This window comes from Pogona vitticeps, chromosome 4 (assembly GCF_051106095.1).
Source record: "Pogona vitticeps strain Pit_001003342236 chromosome 4, PviZW2.1, whole genome shotgun sequence".
Classification (NCBI taxonomy): domain Eukaryota; kingdom Metazoa; phylum Chordata; class Lepidosauria; order Squamata; family Agamidae; genus Pogona; species Pogona vitticeps.
This window is the reverse complement of record NC_135786.1, coordinates 190,235,587-190,253,066: the sequence shown is the minus strand read 5'-3', so window position 1 is coordinate 190,253,066 and position 17,480 is coordinate 190,235,587. Positions and strand designations below refer to the sequence as shown.

General features: G+C 38.0%; 1 protein-coding gene across 1 annotated transcript; it reads right to left on the bottom strand.

The window, feature by feature from the left end:
• Window positions 1-1,139: 1,139 nt before the first annotated feature.
• TTR (transthyretin) lies at window positions 1,140-7,669 on the bottom strand. Its single transcript, XM_020790912.3, has 4 exons — window positions 7,517-7,669; window positions 6,209-6,348; window positions 3,107-3,242; window positions 1,140-1,419 (listed from the first exon to the last, which is right to left on the bottom strand). Exons 1-4 carry the CDS (start codon window positions 7,580-7,582, stop codon window positions 1,312-1,314), a joined length of 450 nt encoding a protein of 149 aa, XP_020646571.2. The 5' UTR covers window positions 7,583-7,669; the 3' UTR covers window positions 1,140-1,311.
• Between the last annotated feature and the right edge of the window lie 9,811 nt (window positions 7,670-17,480).

The window sequence follows — 17,480 nt, the reverse complement described above, 5'->3', positions numbered from 1 at the left end:
TTTAATGGACAGTACATTTCTCTTTTCTTTTTAAAGAAAATAGTTTTGAGGAGCTCATGGTTTTAGAATTTTGTATAAGAAGTTATTTCAATATTCTTATAACTTTTTTCATTCATGTTTACTTAGTTCTGAGTTAACTCCCCTGCATGTTAGAAAACTACTGTGCCCTTAATTATTAATTATACAGTCCAAATACTAAGTTATGAATCAATCCTCTGAATGCATATACCTAGCTATTGTTAAATACCCTAGGGCAGTGGTCCCCAACCCTGGGCCTCCAGATGTTCTTGGACTACAACTCCCAGAAGCCTTCACCACCACCTCTGCTGGCCAGGATTTCTGGGAGTTGTAGTCCAAGAGCATCTGGAGGCCCAAGGTTGGGGACCACTGCCCTAGGGTACCTTTAACCCTCAGTCACATGCATAAAAACATAGATTGAATGACTTTTGACGTTACTTTTTTACCTCATGGAAATTCCAGTGTGTCAAGTTTAGCAGTAGGGTTAGAGTCACATTGATGTTTTGTGTACTTCTAAATCCCATGGAAGATTTCACCATTCTACTGAAAACCAGAATATTTCACTTGGCATTGTGGTTTACCAACAGGACTTACAGCCCATTGGTTGGATCTCTATGGATTGTCTTGTATACTCAGAGATGGGTACCTGTGACCTTCCAGATATTTTTGGGGTATAGAACCTTGGTCAGCACTAGCCAGCATAGTTTATGATAAAGGTTTATGGGAGTTGCAGTTAAAACAATTGAAGGATGATGGTAGCTCTGATTCAGTGCCCTCCTTCCTTTGGTATGTGTCTTCAGCCCAACTTGTGTTATTCTATAGCTATTTCTCATCTACAAACACCCAACGTACACATGAAAGTACATGTGAAAGTGCATGAGAAGCCCTGTAGAGGTATGGGCTGAGCAAGGAAGTGGTTCAGATAGTTACTAAACTAGCAGTCACTGGATGTGTTATCAGTTTGATGTTAAATATGAAATGGGACTCAGTTCTTTCCTATCATCATCATGGCTCTATTTCTGTTTGTGTTTCCCTTGTTTCAAAAAACAATAGTCTTTTGTTTCTCTCTCTCTCTCTCTCACACACACACACACACACACACACACAAGAGGCTGGAACTGTTTAGAGGAGGAGCATTTATTCATGTATTTCATAAGAGGTCTGAGAAAGATGTCAGTGCTAGATCCTACTGCAGCAAACAAGCCATTGATTATACAAATTGACTGTCTCCTTTTAAAATAATCCTACAAAAGTGGAACAGCAGAGAGAGCTTTGTGAGAATAACATACAGTCTCATTCCTTTGGGTCACTGACAACAGCTGTGGTTGAATAAGAAAAGGGACTGAGAAGAGCAGCAATAGTGTAATGCCGATGGCCAGAATCATTAGCAGTGAAAACCACCTGCAACACGAAAAGGGAATAGAGTGTCAAAAGATCCGCAGATAATACAGAATGTCACTAATAGCCTTACATTAAAAATTGATTTGTAATACGTTTTTCTGATCTAGACACCGTCTGAGGGCTTGTATGCATATGTGGAAGCCTAGCATCCTTGGATTACTCAATACATTTCAGTATAAGAAAAGTACATATGACTAGGAAAGAAAACGTATCAGTTGGCCTCCTCCGTTAAAATGGTTAGGAATGCAAGTGTGGGAGTGTTATTTTCACATGAGAGTTTATACTACAAGTCATCACATTCAGATGGCTCTAAGAAACCATGTGCCCCCCACAAGCTATTATGGCCTCTGGTGCCCCCTGGTGCCCACCTTTCCTATCAAAAAAGGTGAATTACAACTTTTGGATGTGAATGCAGCAGCAGCATTTTAAGTAAATTGCACAGGCACCTGGCACTGTTTAACACCAACATTTGTTCATTTTCTAAAAATATAAAATGGCCTTCTAGCCATTTCTGTGCATGCGCTGTCTCTGGAATTTGGGGTAGTCTCTGTGTTCACCAGTGGGTTCTCAGGGAAAGAACATTGGCTCCTTGATCTATTAAAACTTCCCCTCCACTGTGTTTAGATTTCAGTTAATTTAAGTTAATAAAAACAGCAGAAGACGGTCACACAATGAATCCACAGCACACTGTACTCTTGTTTTTTAAATGCCAAATAACATTTTGAGAGTTAAGTCTTGCATCACTATTCATTGTCACTGATCAGTGGAAGACATATGTTGTCACACAGTGATTGAAAGCAAGTTTCCTGGCTTCCACAAATACATAGCTGTCTAACATAACTATGTTTTTGAGGAACATGTTGAAATGTCTTGCAATGATTTGCTTTGTAATGAAGCTGTATATAGAAGAGAATGCTTGCAAGTAGCAATCTTTGATGAATAAGAAAAATATAAAGTGAACCTGTTGCAGGAGCTTCCCTAACATCTCCCATCCTTGGAGAAAGAAAGTTTCCTGTACTATTCATGTATTGTTACACCAAGGCCTGTTTTGCCTATATTTTAGGCACTGGGGCCTTCTATATATGTGTACCAGTCTGTGCATTGAGTGAAACTTGGAAGCTTACAATGGCTAAGCAATAGAGGTGGGCTTTTATTTTTTATGAAATTAAAAAAAAATCACACTTCATAAAATGTAAATGTAAGACAGGGTCTGTTGGATGAGTATATGAAAATGCAATTCATAGTTCTAAATATTGTGAACATCCAATATCCTTAAGAGAAAACTGAATGAGACATGTATGTTGAAGCCCCAATACATGCTAACCATAGAGAATGCCTGCACATTTGAAAGTGGCTGATTTCGAAAATAGTGTGAACATCCAATATCCTTAAGAGAAAACTGAATGGGACGTGTTTGGGAAATCAACCACTTTCAAATGTGCAGGCATTCTCTATGGTTAGCATGTATTGGGGCTTCAACATACACCCCCCCCAACATTTCTGCACAGTGGATAAGCTTCCTCTCCTTTGCACAGTATTGACTGGAGCAGCTTACCCTGTATCATCATTGCCTTTTTGGAATCAAAGTATAAGTGATGAAAAACTCTTTTCTTTAATAACCAAATTGCATTATATGTGAAAAAAACTAGTTAATATGGTATGTGAAGAAATATTTCCAAATACTTACATCAGCATATTCATGAAATGGAGAGACGCCAAGGGCCTTCCAGTATGAGCTGGTGTCAAACTCCACCTTATACAAACCTTCTACAAACAGTTCATCTGTTGTGAGCTCATGGATTTCACCAAATTCATTTGTTTTCCTAGAATATAAATGTGTAAAAGTAACAAAGACAGTTATCTTTACAAAGCACAAGTGATATATTTACTCTGATTCAGTTCCAGGGGTTGGATCCAGACATACCCATTCACATCATTGGTCATGAATAGATAGGTTTCAGTAGGTCTACTCTTAAGCAGGATTAAATCTGGATCAATCCCCATGTGTATAAACGGACACTCACATTTCATTATATACATTCCTTTGCTTGTGCATTGATCCCAGTTGAAGTGAATGGGGAAACTGAATCATGACAGACATATTCTTTGTTCATGTTTAAGTGCTTGTAGGGCATTAAGTCCGAGTTAAAGGAAAATGCTAATCTTTCTGTAATGGTCACTGAAGAAAAGTAGGCTGTATGTGAATTAAGCAGAAATACTGGGATTTAGGATAATCTAGGTTGCAGTGCATAACCATTTCCCTGTCTAAGGAAGTCAGCTGCATTGGATCATGCTGTTATTAGGTTGCATTGACCTGGAAATTTGTCCTTACTTCCCTGAGTGAACAGAGCTCTGAAAGTGTATGGATTTCAAGATTGTTTCCTATTTATTTCCCTAAATAAAACAACATTCAACCTCCTCTTTTAAACCTGCTTCACCTGCCGCTTTCAGGGGGAGCAGAAGTAAATGACTAGTTTCAACAGATCTCATTGGGCTGAAGAGCTAACGAGTGGGGGAGGCATAGTAACCTGATGAGATGAGGGAAGCGGCAGTGGTGATGTCCATACATTGTGGAAGCCCAGTGTGCTGAAGATTAAAGGGATGAGACTGTAAATATTCCCTTGTTAGTAGAGGAGCACTAGTCTATGACATCAAATAAGTTCTGAGTATGAGTAAAATGTTTGGAGAAAGGCGTACCATAAGCTTGCTTGCCTCATCCTCTTCTTTTCCTATATCTAAGAGAAACAGCTTGACTACGTATGTCTAGAACGCATGCCTTTTTATGACAGAGTGACTGAAGGATATAGCCCACTCTGAAATAGCGCCTTCAGAATGGACAGAATTACTGCAAATATCCCTTTCCTTGGCCATTCTCAATATGGTTACTGTGCAATTCTGAGAACTCCTGGATAAAATGGATTATCTGCATCCATTTCAATCTTCTGTCAGCACAGAACTTGTCTTGGGTGGCCTGACTGTATTGCTCAGCTTGAAGGCATTGATGCACTTAGGTTTCATCATCTGCTGAATGAGCTCACCTGGAGATTGGGGGTAGGATCTAACAGGCAGTTGATACTCTGTCTTTTCATCAAATTGAATACATATTGTAATGAAGCATGAGGCCCAAAAATGATACCCAGTCTAAACAAGAGAGACTTACTTATTAATGAGCATTTCATCCATCTGAGGGGATAGATCTCAGCCTGTGAATGGGGCTGTACTCTTGCCAAAGGATTAGATTTATTGTGTCAGTGTGCTGACTGATCCAACTTGGTTGCAACTGGCCTTATAACAAAGGACACCTTTGGATAGGCAACATAGTAGGTTGCAACTAGAGTAGGCCCATTTGAATCAAGGGAATTTATGGTGGAGTTGACTGATCAAATCCCCACTGATTTATTTGGCAACCTCTGCTTGCAGCTCACTATGCTATGCAACAGGATTTCAGCCAAATTTTTAAAATTTGAGATACACCTGCAGAATGTTTCGGTCTACAGATATACAGCACATGTAACGTGGGCCCTGAATATCAATTGTGTTTTGGGATAGGATCCTTGCTCTGCATCTTTCCAGGCACATTGTTAGGCCCAGACAAATGTCGCCTTTATGCCAAAACTAATTTTCAGGGCCTAGAAGCTATTGCCATATGTACAATTAGACATATTAGCATATGGATCCTGAACTTTTCAAGTTCCTAGCAATGCACCTGCATCCTTCCTTAATGCTTTCTACAAATTCATAACCTATTCTGTTTTTCATGTTGTTTGTGAATTACCATGAAAAAACATCATTTGACTCTGAGGCTGAATTACAACTACCATCAACTGTGCAATATACCAGTAGCCCTACAGCCTATCTACCAACTAAACTTGGGATACCTCTGAGTTCTCATAAGGAATTTGCAGCACTTGGATCAATTGTAGTTACCAAAGCTCTTGGGATAATACTGAGTGGCAGAGGTGAGAGCCTGTAATAAATTCTAGTTGTGGACGTTTTATACAAGATATTGTTCAGAATGGTGGGATACAGAAGTAGTATAGATACGATATATAATTTCGTTTTCGATGGTGGGATACAGAAGTAGCATAGATACGATATATAATTTTCATAACAATTAGAGTTCTCTCTACCTCCTGTGCTCTTCAACAAGTATGACATGCCATCTGGTAACATAGGTGGCTTGTCACGCTTGCTAAAGAGCAAAAGGGGTTGGGGTAGATGCCACAGATTTTCTATGACCTTTTGACATACTAACATACTAACTTGGACATTTAAGTGTTTATCTGAAGGATCTATCACTACTTACCTGTGTATCATAACCCATAAATATTGTAACAAAATGGCTGTGAACATATAAATACCCTTGGACTTTTGTTTCCTAGCATAGTGGGACTCCAATTTTTTTTGTTTTGTTAGAGTAATTGGTGTGGTACAAAATACAGTAGTGGGGATTGATTTGCATTCATGAGATGTAAGATTGTTGGGATATAAGATGAAATGTTGGGAACAGCTGGTTTATGGTAGGTGACCTATCAGTTGTTGTTTTTTAAACAGTCTTCACTCCTATGATAATGCCTGGAGAGATAGTTTTCCTAATAGTGGGAACCGATGGCTCTTGCCCTGTGAAAATACTGATAATCTGTACATTTCTGTAAAGATAATATGGATTCTTAGAAATGACATTTTGTTTACATTACAGCATGGCACGGATAGTTTATGCAATCCGGCAGACTGAGACTCAACAAGCCCCATACATTTTTCCAAATTCTTTGGATGCAGTACAACTTACCCACTAGCAAACTCCTTCCAAGTACCATCCTCTGCTTTTTTGGAAACTTTTACTACTAGGCTAGTGGCTGGGCTTCCTCGAACCGCATCAAGGACCTTCACCATAAGCGGACACTTAGAGTCAATTGAACCATGGGTTACCTTGAGAAAGCAGAAGAAAATACCTATGAGCATATTTATGGTGCAAGGCCTATTTTTTAATTCTCAACAATTTCTACAGAGTTTAATTAAAAAAACCCAAAACAACTTGGCTAGAACGAGGGATTAGTACAAGTAACATTTACATAAACCCAGACACAGTATGCAGCCCTAAAATTTCGCCTATTCATTAAGGTTACTTAAAAGTGAACACAAAAGAAAATTCTTTTAACGTATAAATTTTTGTTGATTTTACTGAGTTGATCTTATTAGCTGAGGACTTCTTTTTCATGCTGGTTTGAAGGTTGCTCCTTAGTAAGGTTTATTTATGAATATTTATGCAGCACAATGTTCTTAGTAGCATTGTGCCATGGATATTTAATTATCTGCTTAATGATACAAATCATGGAGAATCAAACATCATCATTCCTTGTAAATAGCAGTAAAAATGAACACCCCCCCCTTGTATAATGTTAGAAGATGAATTGATTTACCACCTTCATTGGCTGTGCTAAGTTATGTGATAGCTGAGACAAGATATTTGCCAAAGTGCTAGATCTGAAATGCTTTTAAATAAAATTATTATATAGATAATTAAAGCTGCAGAAGTACAGAATAGAACCAAAAGAGGGAGATGATAGAGCATTCAAAGAGAGAAAGGAATCTGAGCATCATCTTTTTGTGAATACACTTGTATATTTGATAGGTGTGTATTTAATGCCATTACTTAGCAATCATCTTTAAAAATAGACAACAGATGTACACAATATATTTAATTTTCCACTAATGACAAAATTTTCTATGTTGTACAATACAAGGTTTTGAAATGCATGGACAAGTTTGCCAACTATCTTGAAAACTACTATGGTTTGCAATTCTATATAGAGAGAGCTATATATCAGATAGCCTATCTTTATTTTTTTCAGCATTTTCCACCATTTTCCAGTATGACTGATTACCAGTTTCACAAGTGGAATATGTCTCTAAAGTGGGCCTTACACTTCCAATATGAAAGAAATGAATGACTATGCAGCCATTCCAAGATATGGAAAATGTATAAGGAATCAGCATATCTGTCCATGACACAGATTTAACAATACACTTGTGAAAATATTGCAATTTCTCTGCCTGTATTAGACTTTGTGTCACTAGCCCTGCCTGTACTACTTACCAGTGGTGCAGCTTCAGTGAGATATACCATAGCAGCCAAGCAAAGGAGAAGTGTGGAGGAGGCCATTGTGAAGTCAATGGTTGAGCCTCTGCCAGCAGCTAGAGGCCAGTGGGATTTGGGTTTTTATACTCAATCCTGCTACAAAACAGCCTACTTATCAGGTGCCCATATGACTCTAAACCTGCTGATTCTGATTATTTACTTAGTAGGCATCCAGCTGTGCAGTTCTTCCATCCATTGGCCTCTTGCAGAAATCCATGGGATTATAGCCTGTGGAAGGAAACACAACACAGGCCCTGGGAGTCAGAGAATCAGTAACTCACACAAACATGAACCTTGCCTGTTGGCCTTAGCCTCTTAGATATTGTAAGTGGAAAAAATGTTAAGCAATTGCTGTTTGCTTAGATTTTACTGACTTTGCTTAGATTATCTGCAATGCAACAACTTTACAGACATGTTACACTGTGACTTCCTTTGCTTGTGGCAAAATGCAGTGTGGAATAATTCTTACTTCCTTACATTCATGTTACCTGTTATGGCTGATATGGTAGATCCTGCTTGATCTGGAGAAACGAGTAATGTCACACTTCTCAACTGACACATTTTCGCACCATAGTATTCTGTGATTCTTCTCAGGGTTCAGTGATACAAGGTATTTTGCCTTGGTTGTTTTGTACCTTAATATTCTCACTGGGAAGGAGACCAAAGATCCTGATATTGCCTGCCCAATGAACAATTATTTATTAACTGGTGGTTCCTTGTTTTACCACCAACTGTACTTGAGCATGGGAATTTTGACTTTTTCTCTCTGTGACTCCAAATTGATTAATTAGCAATGTTTCTGTTGCTTCCTTCCCTTGGCACACTTACGTTTTAAAAGAAAGTGGATCTTTCTAAGATCAGTTGCAAGCAGGTGGAAAGGGAATTTCAGTGCCTTGAAAATCCCCAGCTCCTGATTTTTTTTTGTCTGTAGGGTAGATAATGATGCTATTGAAGGCAGAAGAAGAAACTGAGCATTTCCTTCTTTCTTATTTATTTATTTATTTATTTATTTATTTATTTATTTATTTATTTATTTATTTATTTATTTATTTATTTATTTATTTATTTATTTATTTATTTATTTATTTAATGTTCATTGATTAAAACTTGCAACCTGTATTTTCTCTCCTAACAATGGAGCCTTCAAGATAGTAGCTTCATGAATCATAAACTGCTTGGTGATACTAACTTGGTAATACTAAGCCGCCTAGAGTGGTCTAATATGATCAGATAGGCGGGATAGAAATCAAATCAAATAAATAAATAAATAAATAAATAAACTACTTCCCCATATCACTAGTATCCTCTCACCACCATCACCATTGCCTATTATTTCGGAGGCAGTTTTCTGCTCATGAAGAACAAGTCCAGTGTCGCTGTGATCAATAGCATTAATCCCATCATTCACTAGAATCTGGCTGTGGTCTCCCAAACACACTGAGTACGTCTTGACAGAGCAGTCACTATAATAATGTCAGACACCTTCTTCCCACATTAATTAATTAGGTTTGTATCCCATCCATCTAGACTATGTCTACACTGGGCAGCTTACAGCAAAACCATGAAAAACAACATATAAAAATTAAAACAACAATTTAAATCAATAATATTAGTGGCTTTCAAGATGGAAAAACAAAATGGGTTTTAGGATAGAACATAAAATCAAGTAACGAGTGGAGGGAAGGCCTGCCTAAAGAGCCAGGTCTTAAGTTGGCTCTTAAAAACACCCAGCGAGGGTACCAGGTGAATTTCTGATGGGAGTTTGTTCCAAAGTCGAGGGGCCACTGCCGAGAAGGCCCAGTTTCTTGTTCTTTCTTTCCAGGCCTCCCTTGGTGTTAGGCTCCTCAACCGCCTTTCCTGGCTGTATTGAGTGATTTGAGTAGAGCTAGGTGGGAGAAGGTATCCTTGGATAATCTTCCATGTTGGAGACAGATGATAATCTACACCTACATGCATTTGTGAACATAGCATTATTAAGATGAACAACATACATTCTCTTGCATAATTGATTTAGATTCTAAAGTAATTTAAATCAATTAAAACATCTTTATCTTCGTTGTTATTTCTTTTTTCTAGACCCTAACCCAAGCTACCTATCACATAATGGCTACAATCCTGTTGTACAACTTTTATAATGCACTGCTGTGATGATTTCACCAGATGCAGTCATTTGGGAGGTAATTAAGTTTCCTATTTGTACCCTGCTCTCCAGGTACCAGGAGAGTGTCATCGAAACTACCAACATGAATATGACCAAACTCTGGAAGGCAGTGTAAGGCAGGAGGGCCTGGCATGCTCTGGTCCATGGGGTCATGAAGCGTGAGACATGACTTAACAACTCAACAACAACAACAACAACTCCAGGTATCAGGAATTCCCAGAGATCCCTTTCATTCTTTGAAAGCCTGTAGGAACTGGAGAACTAGGGAAGGAACTTGTTAATGCCCCAAAATCGCCACTGCCAGTGCTGGTCCTGTTGTCTGTGGCTGAGCATGTAACCTGTCAGACAATAATACTGTTATTAGCCACGCTAAAGACATTATTGATGACTGCTCCATTAACCATTATGCTGTTGTTTGAATTAACAAGTGGCTCTCTAAATTTCTTGATCTTGGAGTAAACAATGAAAAGCATCTTTGTACAATAGTTGTATCGCTACATCCTGTACCTTCTGATCTTCAACATTCTCTGTAGCTTTTGGTTGCCAATGCAGGTTGCCAATTATATTAATACCTTTTGAATCAAGATCTGTGTTTACCAAGACTCCATCAATAACTTGACATATTAGACTTTCCCAAAGACTTTGTGTATATGTCACCTGTTCTTTTTTTAAAAATATATTCTGACATACCTTTGGTAAAAGATGGTCAAGACCATGTTCAGTGTTTAAGAGAAACAAACATGCTGGCAGAACAGCTGCAACAAAGATTTTTCTGCTGGCGATTGAGCCAAATCTTTGCATGAGGAAAGTGAAAGAGGCATTGTGGACTATAGCAGATGAAACTAGACATCAGCATAATAGAGGAGTTAAACTAAGCAACTGGTTTTTGGTAATGGAGTTGAAATGGTAGGTGCTCCAAATCAAATTAGCCGCCTAGAGTGGTCTTAACTGACTAGATAGGCGGGATATAAATAAATAAATAAATAAATAAATAAATAAATAAATAAATAAATAAATAAATAAATAAATAAATAAATAAATAAATAAATAAATAAATAAATATTAACTTTCCTGATCTAAGCATAGAATTTCATTTCATTCATGTGATTTAAGCTGATGTATCACATTGAAGCATTTAACTTCTGTTTATTTGGTTTCATCTGGTTTTATTTATTACGTTTTATGTGCATTTTCTGTCCTGGCTTTTGATTTAGCCTGAAAGATGGAACATATATTCATTGCATCACCAGAATAATGATTTACTAGGAATTGTGTCATGTATTATTTTAAAGAAAGCTTCAAGCAAATGGCTCATTGAGCTCATTGCTCTGTAGAAATGCCAAACTCCAATAGGTTCCTTTTTGAGTAACGTAATACAGATTGTTCTAAATTCATTTGTAGGCCTCTCAAGTCTGATTCTACAGTCTAGGGGTGGGTTACTGTTACCTGCCATTAGGTTGCTTCTGACTTATGACAAATCTATAAATTAGTGACCTCCAGAAAGCTCTATTGTCAAAAGCGCAGGTCAGTTTTTGCATTCTCAAGACTGTGACTTCATTTATTGGGTCAATCCATCTCTTATTTAATCTTCCTCTTTTCCTGTTGGCTTCAATTCCTTCCAGTATTTCTGTCTTTTCCAGCAAGTTTTGTCTTCTCATGATGTGCCAAAAGTACAATAGTGGCAATTTATTCATCTTTGCTTCTAGGGCAAGTTCTGGCTTGATTTAATCGAGAACCCACTTTGTCTTTCTGGCAGTTCGTGAACTATGGCTCTCCAAATATCTCACAATCCCTCACTGTTTGCTATTGTGGCTGGGGCTGATGGGAACTGTAGCAAAAAAAGGTATCTTGTGGGATCACAGTTGCCAGCCCCTCCTCCTGCTCCTGCTGCTGCTGCTGCTCCTCCTTCTTCAATATATTGTCTTTGTAAAAATCAGATCCAAGAGCCGTTTGTATTCTGTACCATTGACTTAGCTGGAAACACACTTCGGGCTAGATCATGTAGACCTGATTTAGAGGAAGTGGATTTTGCCTGCCTTCTTTTGAAATCTATGAAACAATTTAGTTACAATTAATGTAGCACAGTCACATAGAAGATGAAGAGGGTTTGTTGTCAGCTGATCCAGAGGGCAGGACCTGAATCAGTGGATTCAAATTTCAAGAAAGGAGATTCTAACTAAATATTTTGGAAAAACTTCATAACAACAATTGTTTTCTCATGGAACATACTGCCTTGGAAGGTGATGGATTCTCCTTCATTTGTGTGTGTGTTTTAAAAGTTGGATGGTATCATGATTCCACATGCCCCCTGATTGTTTCACCAAACTAGGAGCTCATGCTACATGCCCTTCAGCTGCCACCAGTTGATTTCATCTACAATACCTATTATTAATAATAGATGTCCAGACCATATGTCATTTTTAAAAGAACCAAATAAAAATGGTTTATTGATACAGGTGTTGATAGAACAAGCAATGTTGTTAGCATTCTTCTTTATCCACATTCAACTACCATTCTCCTGCCCAAACTCCAAAACTCTCTAATTCTCCATCTCAAATCCTTATCTAAACCTTTTCTCTGTCTATCTAAACACGTCCTCCTCCTGCTGAGTCTCTTATACCTCATGACTCTGTCCCTCCAGCACTCCCATTAGTCTATGCAAATAGCATATGAATATTCATGACCTGGGTGAATGCCACAGATGGTCACCTACCTGGAATTCACTGTAGATTCCTGCAGTGCCAATAGGTTGGAATAGATGACCTTTGGGTTCAATTCAATTGTATAATGTCATGGCTTTATGATTCTCTAAGGCCCACTGATTTCAGTAGGAAGCAAGTAAGCAAGTCTCTAAATATAGCTTTTTTTGGTTAACTATTTCTGGTGATGCAAGCAAAGCCAATAACTAGATTCACGCCATTCAGATGGACCTAAACTTTGAGGAAGTTAGTTGTGTTTAAGTCTTATGGAACTTGATGGCTAAAATCCTGTTGTACAGTTATGCAAATGGCATAACTTTTAGAATAAAATTGCCCTAAGTAAAGAAATCTTACCATGTAACAGGTTAGCTTTCTTAATTTATGGCAATTCACTTCCAAAAGTTATGTTGTTTGTGTAACTGTGCCATGGGATTTCAGCCAATTAATCAAATGAGTGGGGCAAACTATATATTTGTAATCTTACCGTGTACTCATGTGGATCTCAATGTGCTTGGGCAGGCAAGAGCAGTTTGGTGGAATACATTGTGTGTTTAGTGTGCAAAAGAGTCCAAGTCGAATCCCTGATATTTCTAGGTAGTGCTATGAATGATTGCTGTCTAAAACTCTGGAGAGATGCATCAGTTAGTTTACATCAATCTTAGTTCATGAGTGATTATCAATCGGGAATGATGGGAATTGCAATCCAAACCTCTGAAGGGCAGCAGTCTGGGAAAACAGCAGCAATCAAGGCTTACATTGACCAAGGGTCTATGTCTGTATAAGGCAACGTTCAGTTTTTCTATATGAAGAAAAGGGAAACATTACAATTTGTTTTGGACAGAATGGGTGAGTAATCGTACTTGGCAACTGTAATCTAGAAAAGTAAATTTACCTATCTCTGCCTATGCCTGGGGTGATCAACTTGTTACTCTTTAGGAGTTGTTCAACTATCCTTCTCATACTCTCTCATAACTGGCTATGCTTGTTGGGCTGATGAGAGAACCTTTACTTGGAGTCTACTCAGTGGAAAGCAGGGATTGAACTGTCCTTGCCACTGCACTGATGGTGGAAGCCTTTCTGCTTTAAAGCCTAAATGAACTGGAGCTTCCCTGTGCAGAAGGAAAGGAATTCCTAAGTTAGCAGAGGTGAACTTTGATACCAGGAAGAAAAACAATTGCTTAGATGACAACAACAGCAAGTACCAAGTAATGGTTCTTCGCTAGCGCTCACTTTTTTTTTCTGATTTAAAGGATGACTTGAATTGGTGCACTCAAGGACTCTGGGGGAACAAGTTGCAGTGAGATGGAGCTTAAGAATTACTACGGGAGAGAGTCAGGCTTCCTCACAGAGGGAGGCAAAGGTGTTATATGGAAACATGGATTAAGCTGCAAATATTCAAACACCTACTGGATTATTTGGATTCCAAGGTATTTGTAGTTGTCCTGCTGCTCGGGAGAATAGAAATTCCAAATAACCAGACCTCCCTGGAAGTCACTGCTGTTCTTGGAATGAATTTTTTTTGTTAATATCTCATTTAATCAGAGGTGTTTAACTGTTGCTATGCAATGCACTTACACATCCCCCAAATCTGACAAGTGTAATCCTATTGGCCATTTACTTGCTGTAATTATTTTCTGCATTGGTATTTTGCATGTATAATTTCTATATGCACAACAGTAAGGCTTTAGCAGGGTATACAGGTTGTATGTGATGAAATACATATGGAATAGATTCTTAATAATATCTTATTATCAGACTTTGTGAATATATATACCAAAATACATTCTGAAATATGTTTTGCTTAAAAATCTGTTCACACACATATCTGAAAAATGCCACAGGAAATAACTACTAAATAGTTTGTATGTTGATCAGTATCTTTGACCAGTTTGAATATAAAATATAAATAAGTAAATACATTCTGTTGTTTAATCTGGAATTCTAAATATACCTGCCTGGAAGTAAAGTCCATTGAATTTAATGAGATTTACTTCTGAGTAGAATTACAGAAGATTGCACTGTTAGAGATTCTTGATGGGACAGAAGTAATCACAACTTTTTATCCTGACATAACCAATTTTATTGTGCTTGAATGCCATTTTAAATCTAATAATATATGTTGATCTCATGGAACAGAGTAAAGGTAACCAATCCTTTATCTGCTTACCAGGAGTAGGTACCATTGAGATAAGTGGGACTTAATCTCTGAATGGACCTGAATAGGACTGTGCTGTGGTGCAAGGAAACATGATTTAGCCAAACATTAACATGAGAAACTGAGCACAGTACCCCACAACTCAAAAGCCATTCTTGTTTATTCTTTACTGAGTTTGCTTAAGATTGAAACTCAATGTTTAATAAGAAGGTGTTTCTCATGGTAGCCAAAATATGATTACGTTTAAAACTAGTGTAAATGAATTGCTTTGTTCCCAGTAAGCTCAGGGTACAATATCCCTGTTTATAAATCAGCATTGTTCTTATTCAGAATAGTTGTTCTTCTGTTGCTGAGACTTTGCACAGACCAGACTAAATATTTAAATAAACGAATATGTGGGCCACATTCCACTCCAGGAAAAGGAACTTTTGGAAAGTGTATTGCTTCCAAAATAGTTCTTGGGATGCACATATTTTGCTCTGTGGTACCAACCCATCCAAAGAAATAGAGCAGCTTAATGCTGAAAGTCACTGAAGCAAATGTTCAGTGATCGTTTCAGAGATATACCGTATTTTTCCATGTATAAGATGCCCTGATGTATAAGACACCCCTCACTTTTCTAACCCAAAACTAAGAAATCCAAGTGAGGCTTAGCAAGTGTAGGGGGAAAGGGATCAAAGCGCTGCAGGATCGCTTTGATCCCTGCTTTCTCCCTTCATGCTAAGCCCCTCGGAGCTTAGCAAAAGGAGGGGGGAAAGGATCAAAGCAATCCTGCAACTGCACGATCGTTTTGATCCCTTTTCTCCTTATACAGCCATGGGATTTCTTTGATTCTTTCCCCCCTCCTTTTGTTAAGCCCCATGGGATTTAGCAAGCAGAGGGGAAAGCAGGGATCAAAGTGATCCTGCAGCGCTTTGATCCCTGCTTTCTTTTTGCTAATGATTAGCAAGTGGAGGGGAAAGCAGGGATCAAAGCCCTGCAGGAACAATTTAATCCCTGCTTTCCCCTCCACTTGTTTTTGTACTCTCCTCAGCTTACTTCAGTGTATAAGACAACCCTCAACTTTTAGCCTAAAAATTTTAGACAAAAGTATAGTCTCATACATGGAAAAATATGGTAGTTTTGTTTCTCCTCTATAGCCTATGTAGTCCTCTAATTCCATTGCAGCAAACATTCTGTTCACTTACATTAACAAAATATGCAGCCTACCACTTCAGTCTGTCTAGAAAATTGACCCAGAACTGTACACCAGCTTGACAGTTCTGTACAAATACATAGCCATACAAATCTACATCAGTCTCTTATGCCACTCAACTTATCTCAGCTTTTATCTTTTTATTTCTTTGCCTAAGGCTAATTTTTAAAATCCTGCTGGCTTGATATGTTTGGAATTAGCAATAGAGAAAAAGGTTCTGTACAATGGCTAGTGTTAGTTTTTGACAGGGTGGGTGGATGTTGAGAAGTTCTATAACATTACTAAAGCATCAATTTTAGGGCTAGTGTGATGAGAATTTTGTTTGGTTTAGTTTGTGTGAAGAATGTTCTAATGTTGGTCATCAGTGCAACCAGAAGAACATGAAAATTTAGAAACCTTAATTTAGGAGAAATCTAAACAGAGTTGGAAGCTTTGACTCCACCCCTATCCCACCCCCACCTCTAGTTACGGCTGCCATGTATTGTCCTCATCCTTAGCAGCTTTCTACCAGGCAGATACAACATGCTGCTTTCCATACTAAAGATATCTGTACCTAATGAATTTGGCCACTGCAGATGGTTGAGAGTTTTGCTGAGTTTGCTTTAATTAGGAACAATTTTTTTTTTTAATCTGAGATTTTAAAAGATGAAAGTCGGGGGAAAAGAAAAAGATTCATCCATGTCTAATCATTATTAGCACATGCAAAATAGGTCTTAGACTGCAAGTCTGTCTCCACTCAACCATGAAGTAACCCCTTATTGGGTCCAACATATCTTAACTTGCCATAAGACATTTATAGGTTTTTCCTGTTAATGGAGGATCCCTCAGTATCCAGTAGGCCATTCTGGATGTCAGGGGAGATGGAATAATTACGAGACACTGTGCATAAACAGCCTTGTGGGATTAAAAATCCATTAGAACATTTGTGGTCCAATATTAAGCATATTTTGATTACGAGCAAGTCAACTCAGTTCAGAGGGCTTTTTGCCAAGGAAGTAAACACAGGATAGCAACCATAATGACCCCTTCTGAATACACCTTTGCATTTATCAATGTCCAGATCGAGTCCTTATTATTTTCTGCAAAAAATATCTTGTATTAAATCACACATGCTCTTTTGTTAAGGTTGCAAACTAATTAGTCCATGAGCAGTGGTGGACACTTTTCTTCTTCCTGATGCCACTACAAATAGCCATCTGGAAGTGACCATTTTATTGGTCTGGACTTGAGTTGATTTTTGTTGTTTATCTTTCAATCTTGTCTAAATAAAAATGTTATTTGTCTGACATGCATAGAATGACAGTAACGATGATGACTACCACAGACTGTGCTTGTGCAAGAACATCTCCCGGTTGGTTGTGTTTAACCATTGCAACTCTGCCTACACCTATGTATGATGTTGCCTTGGTCTTAGCATATATTTTTACTAAGGAGCTAGCTGCAAAGAGTATGATGTATCAGTTTGTGTTCGCAATGACCATAAGTATGTGCTTATTCATGCTAAAAACATATATACATGTAGTGAATCCAGCTCAGTTCAGACTGGTAACATTGTTCACTTTTATGGGTATGTTTCCTTCATATATTATTTGTATGAAAAGCCAAATTGTATTGAAATGATTACTATTATTATTATTAGAATCATGGAATAGTTAAGTTGGAAGGAGCCTATAAAGCCATCAAGTCCAACTCCCTGCTCGATGCAGGAATAC

Bases quoted from the DNA above. Each gene is read 5' to 3' on its own strand.
- TTR (XM_020790912.3), bottom strand. From the start codon at position 7,582: ATGGCCTCCTCCACACTTCTCCTTTGCTTGGCTGCTATGGTATATCTC. The intron at 6,349-7,516 runs GTAAGTAGTACA...TGCTTTCTCAAG, and splicing joins TCACTGAAGCTGCACCACTG to GTAACCCATGGTTCAATTGA. The intron at 3,243-6,208 runs GTAAGTTGTACT...TTTATATTCTAG, and splicing joins TGGAAGGAGTTTGCTAGTGG to GAAAACAAATGAATTTGGTG.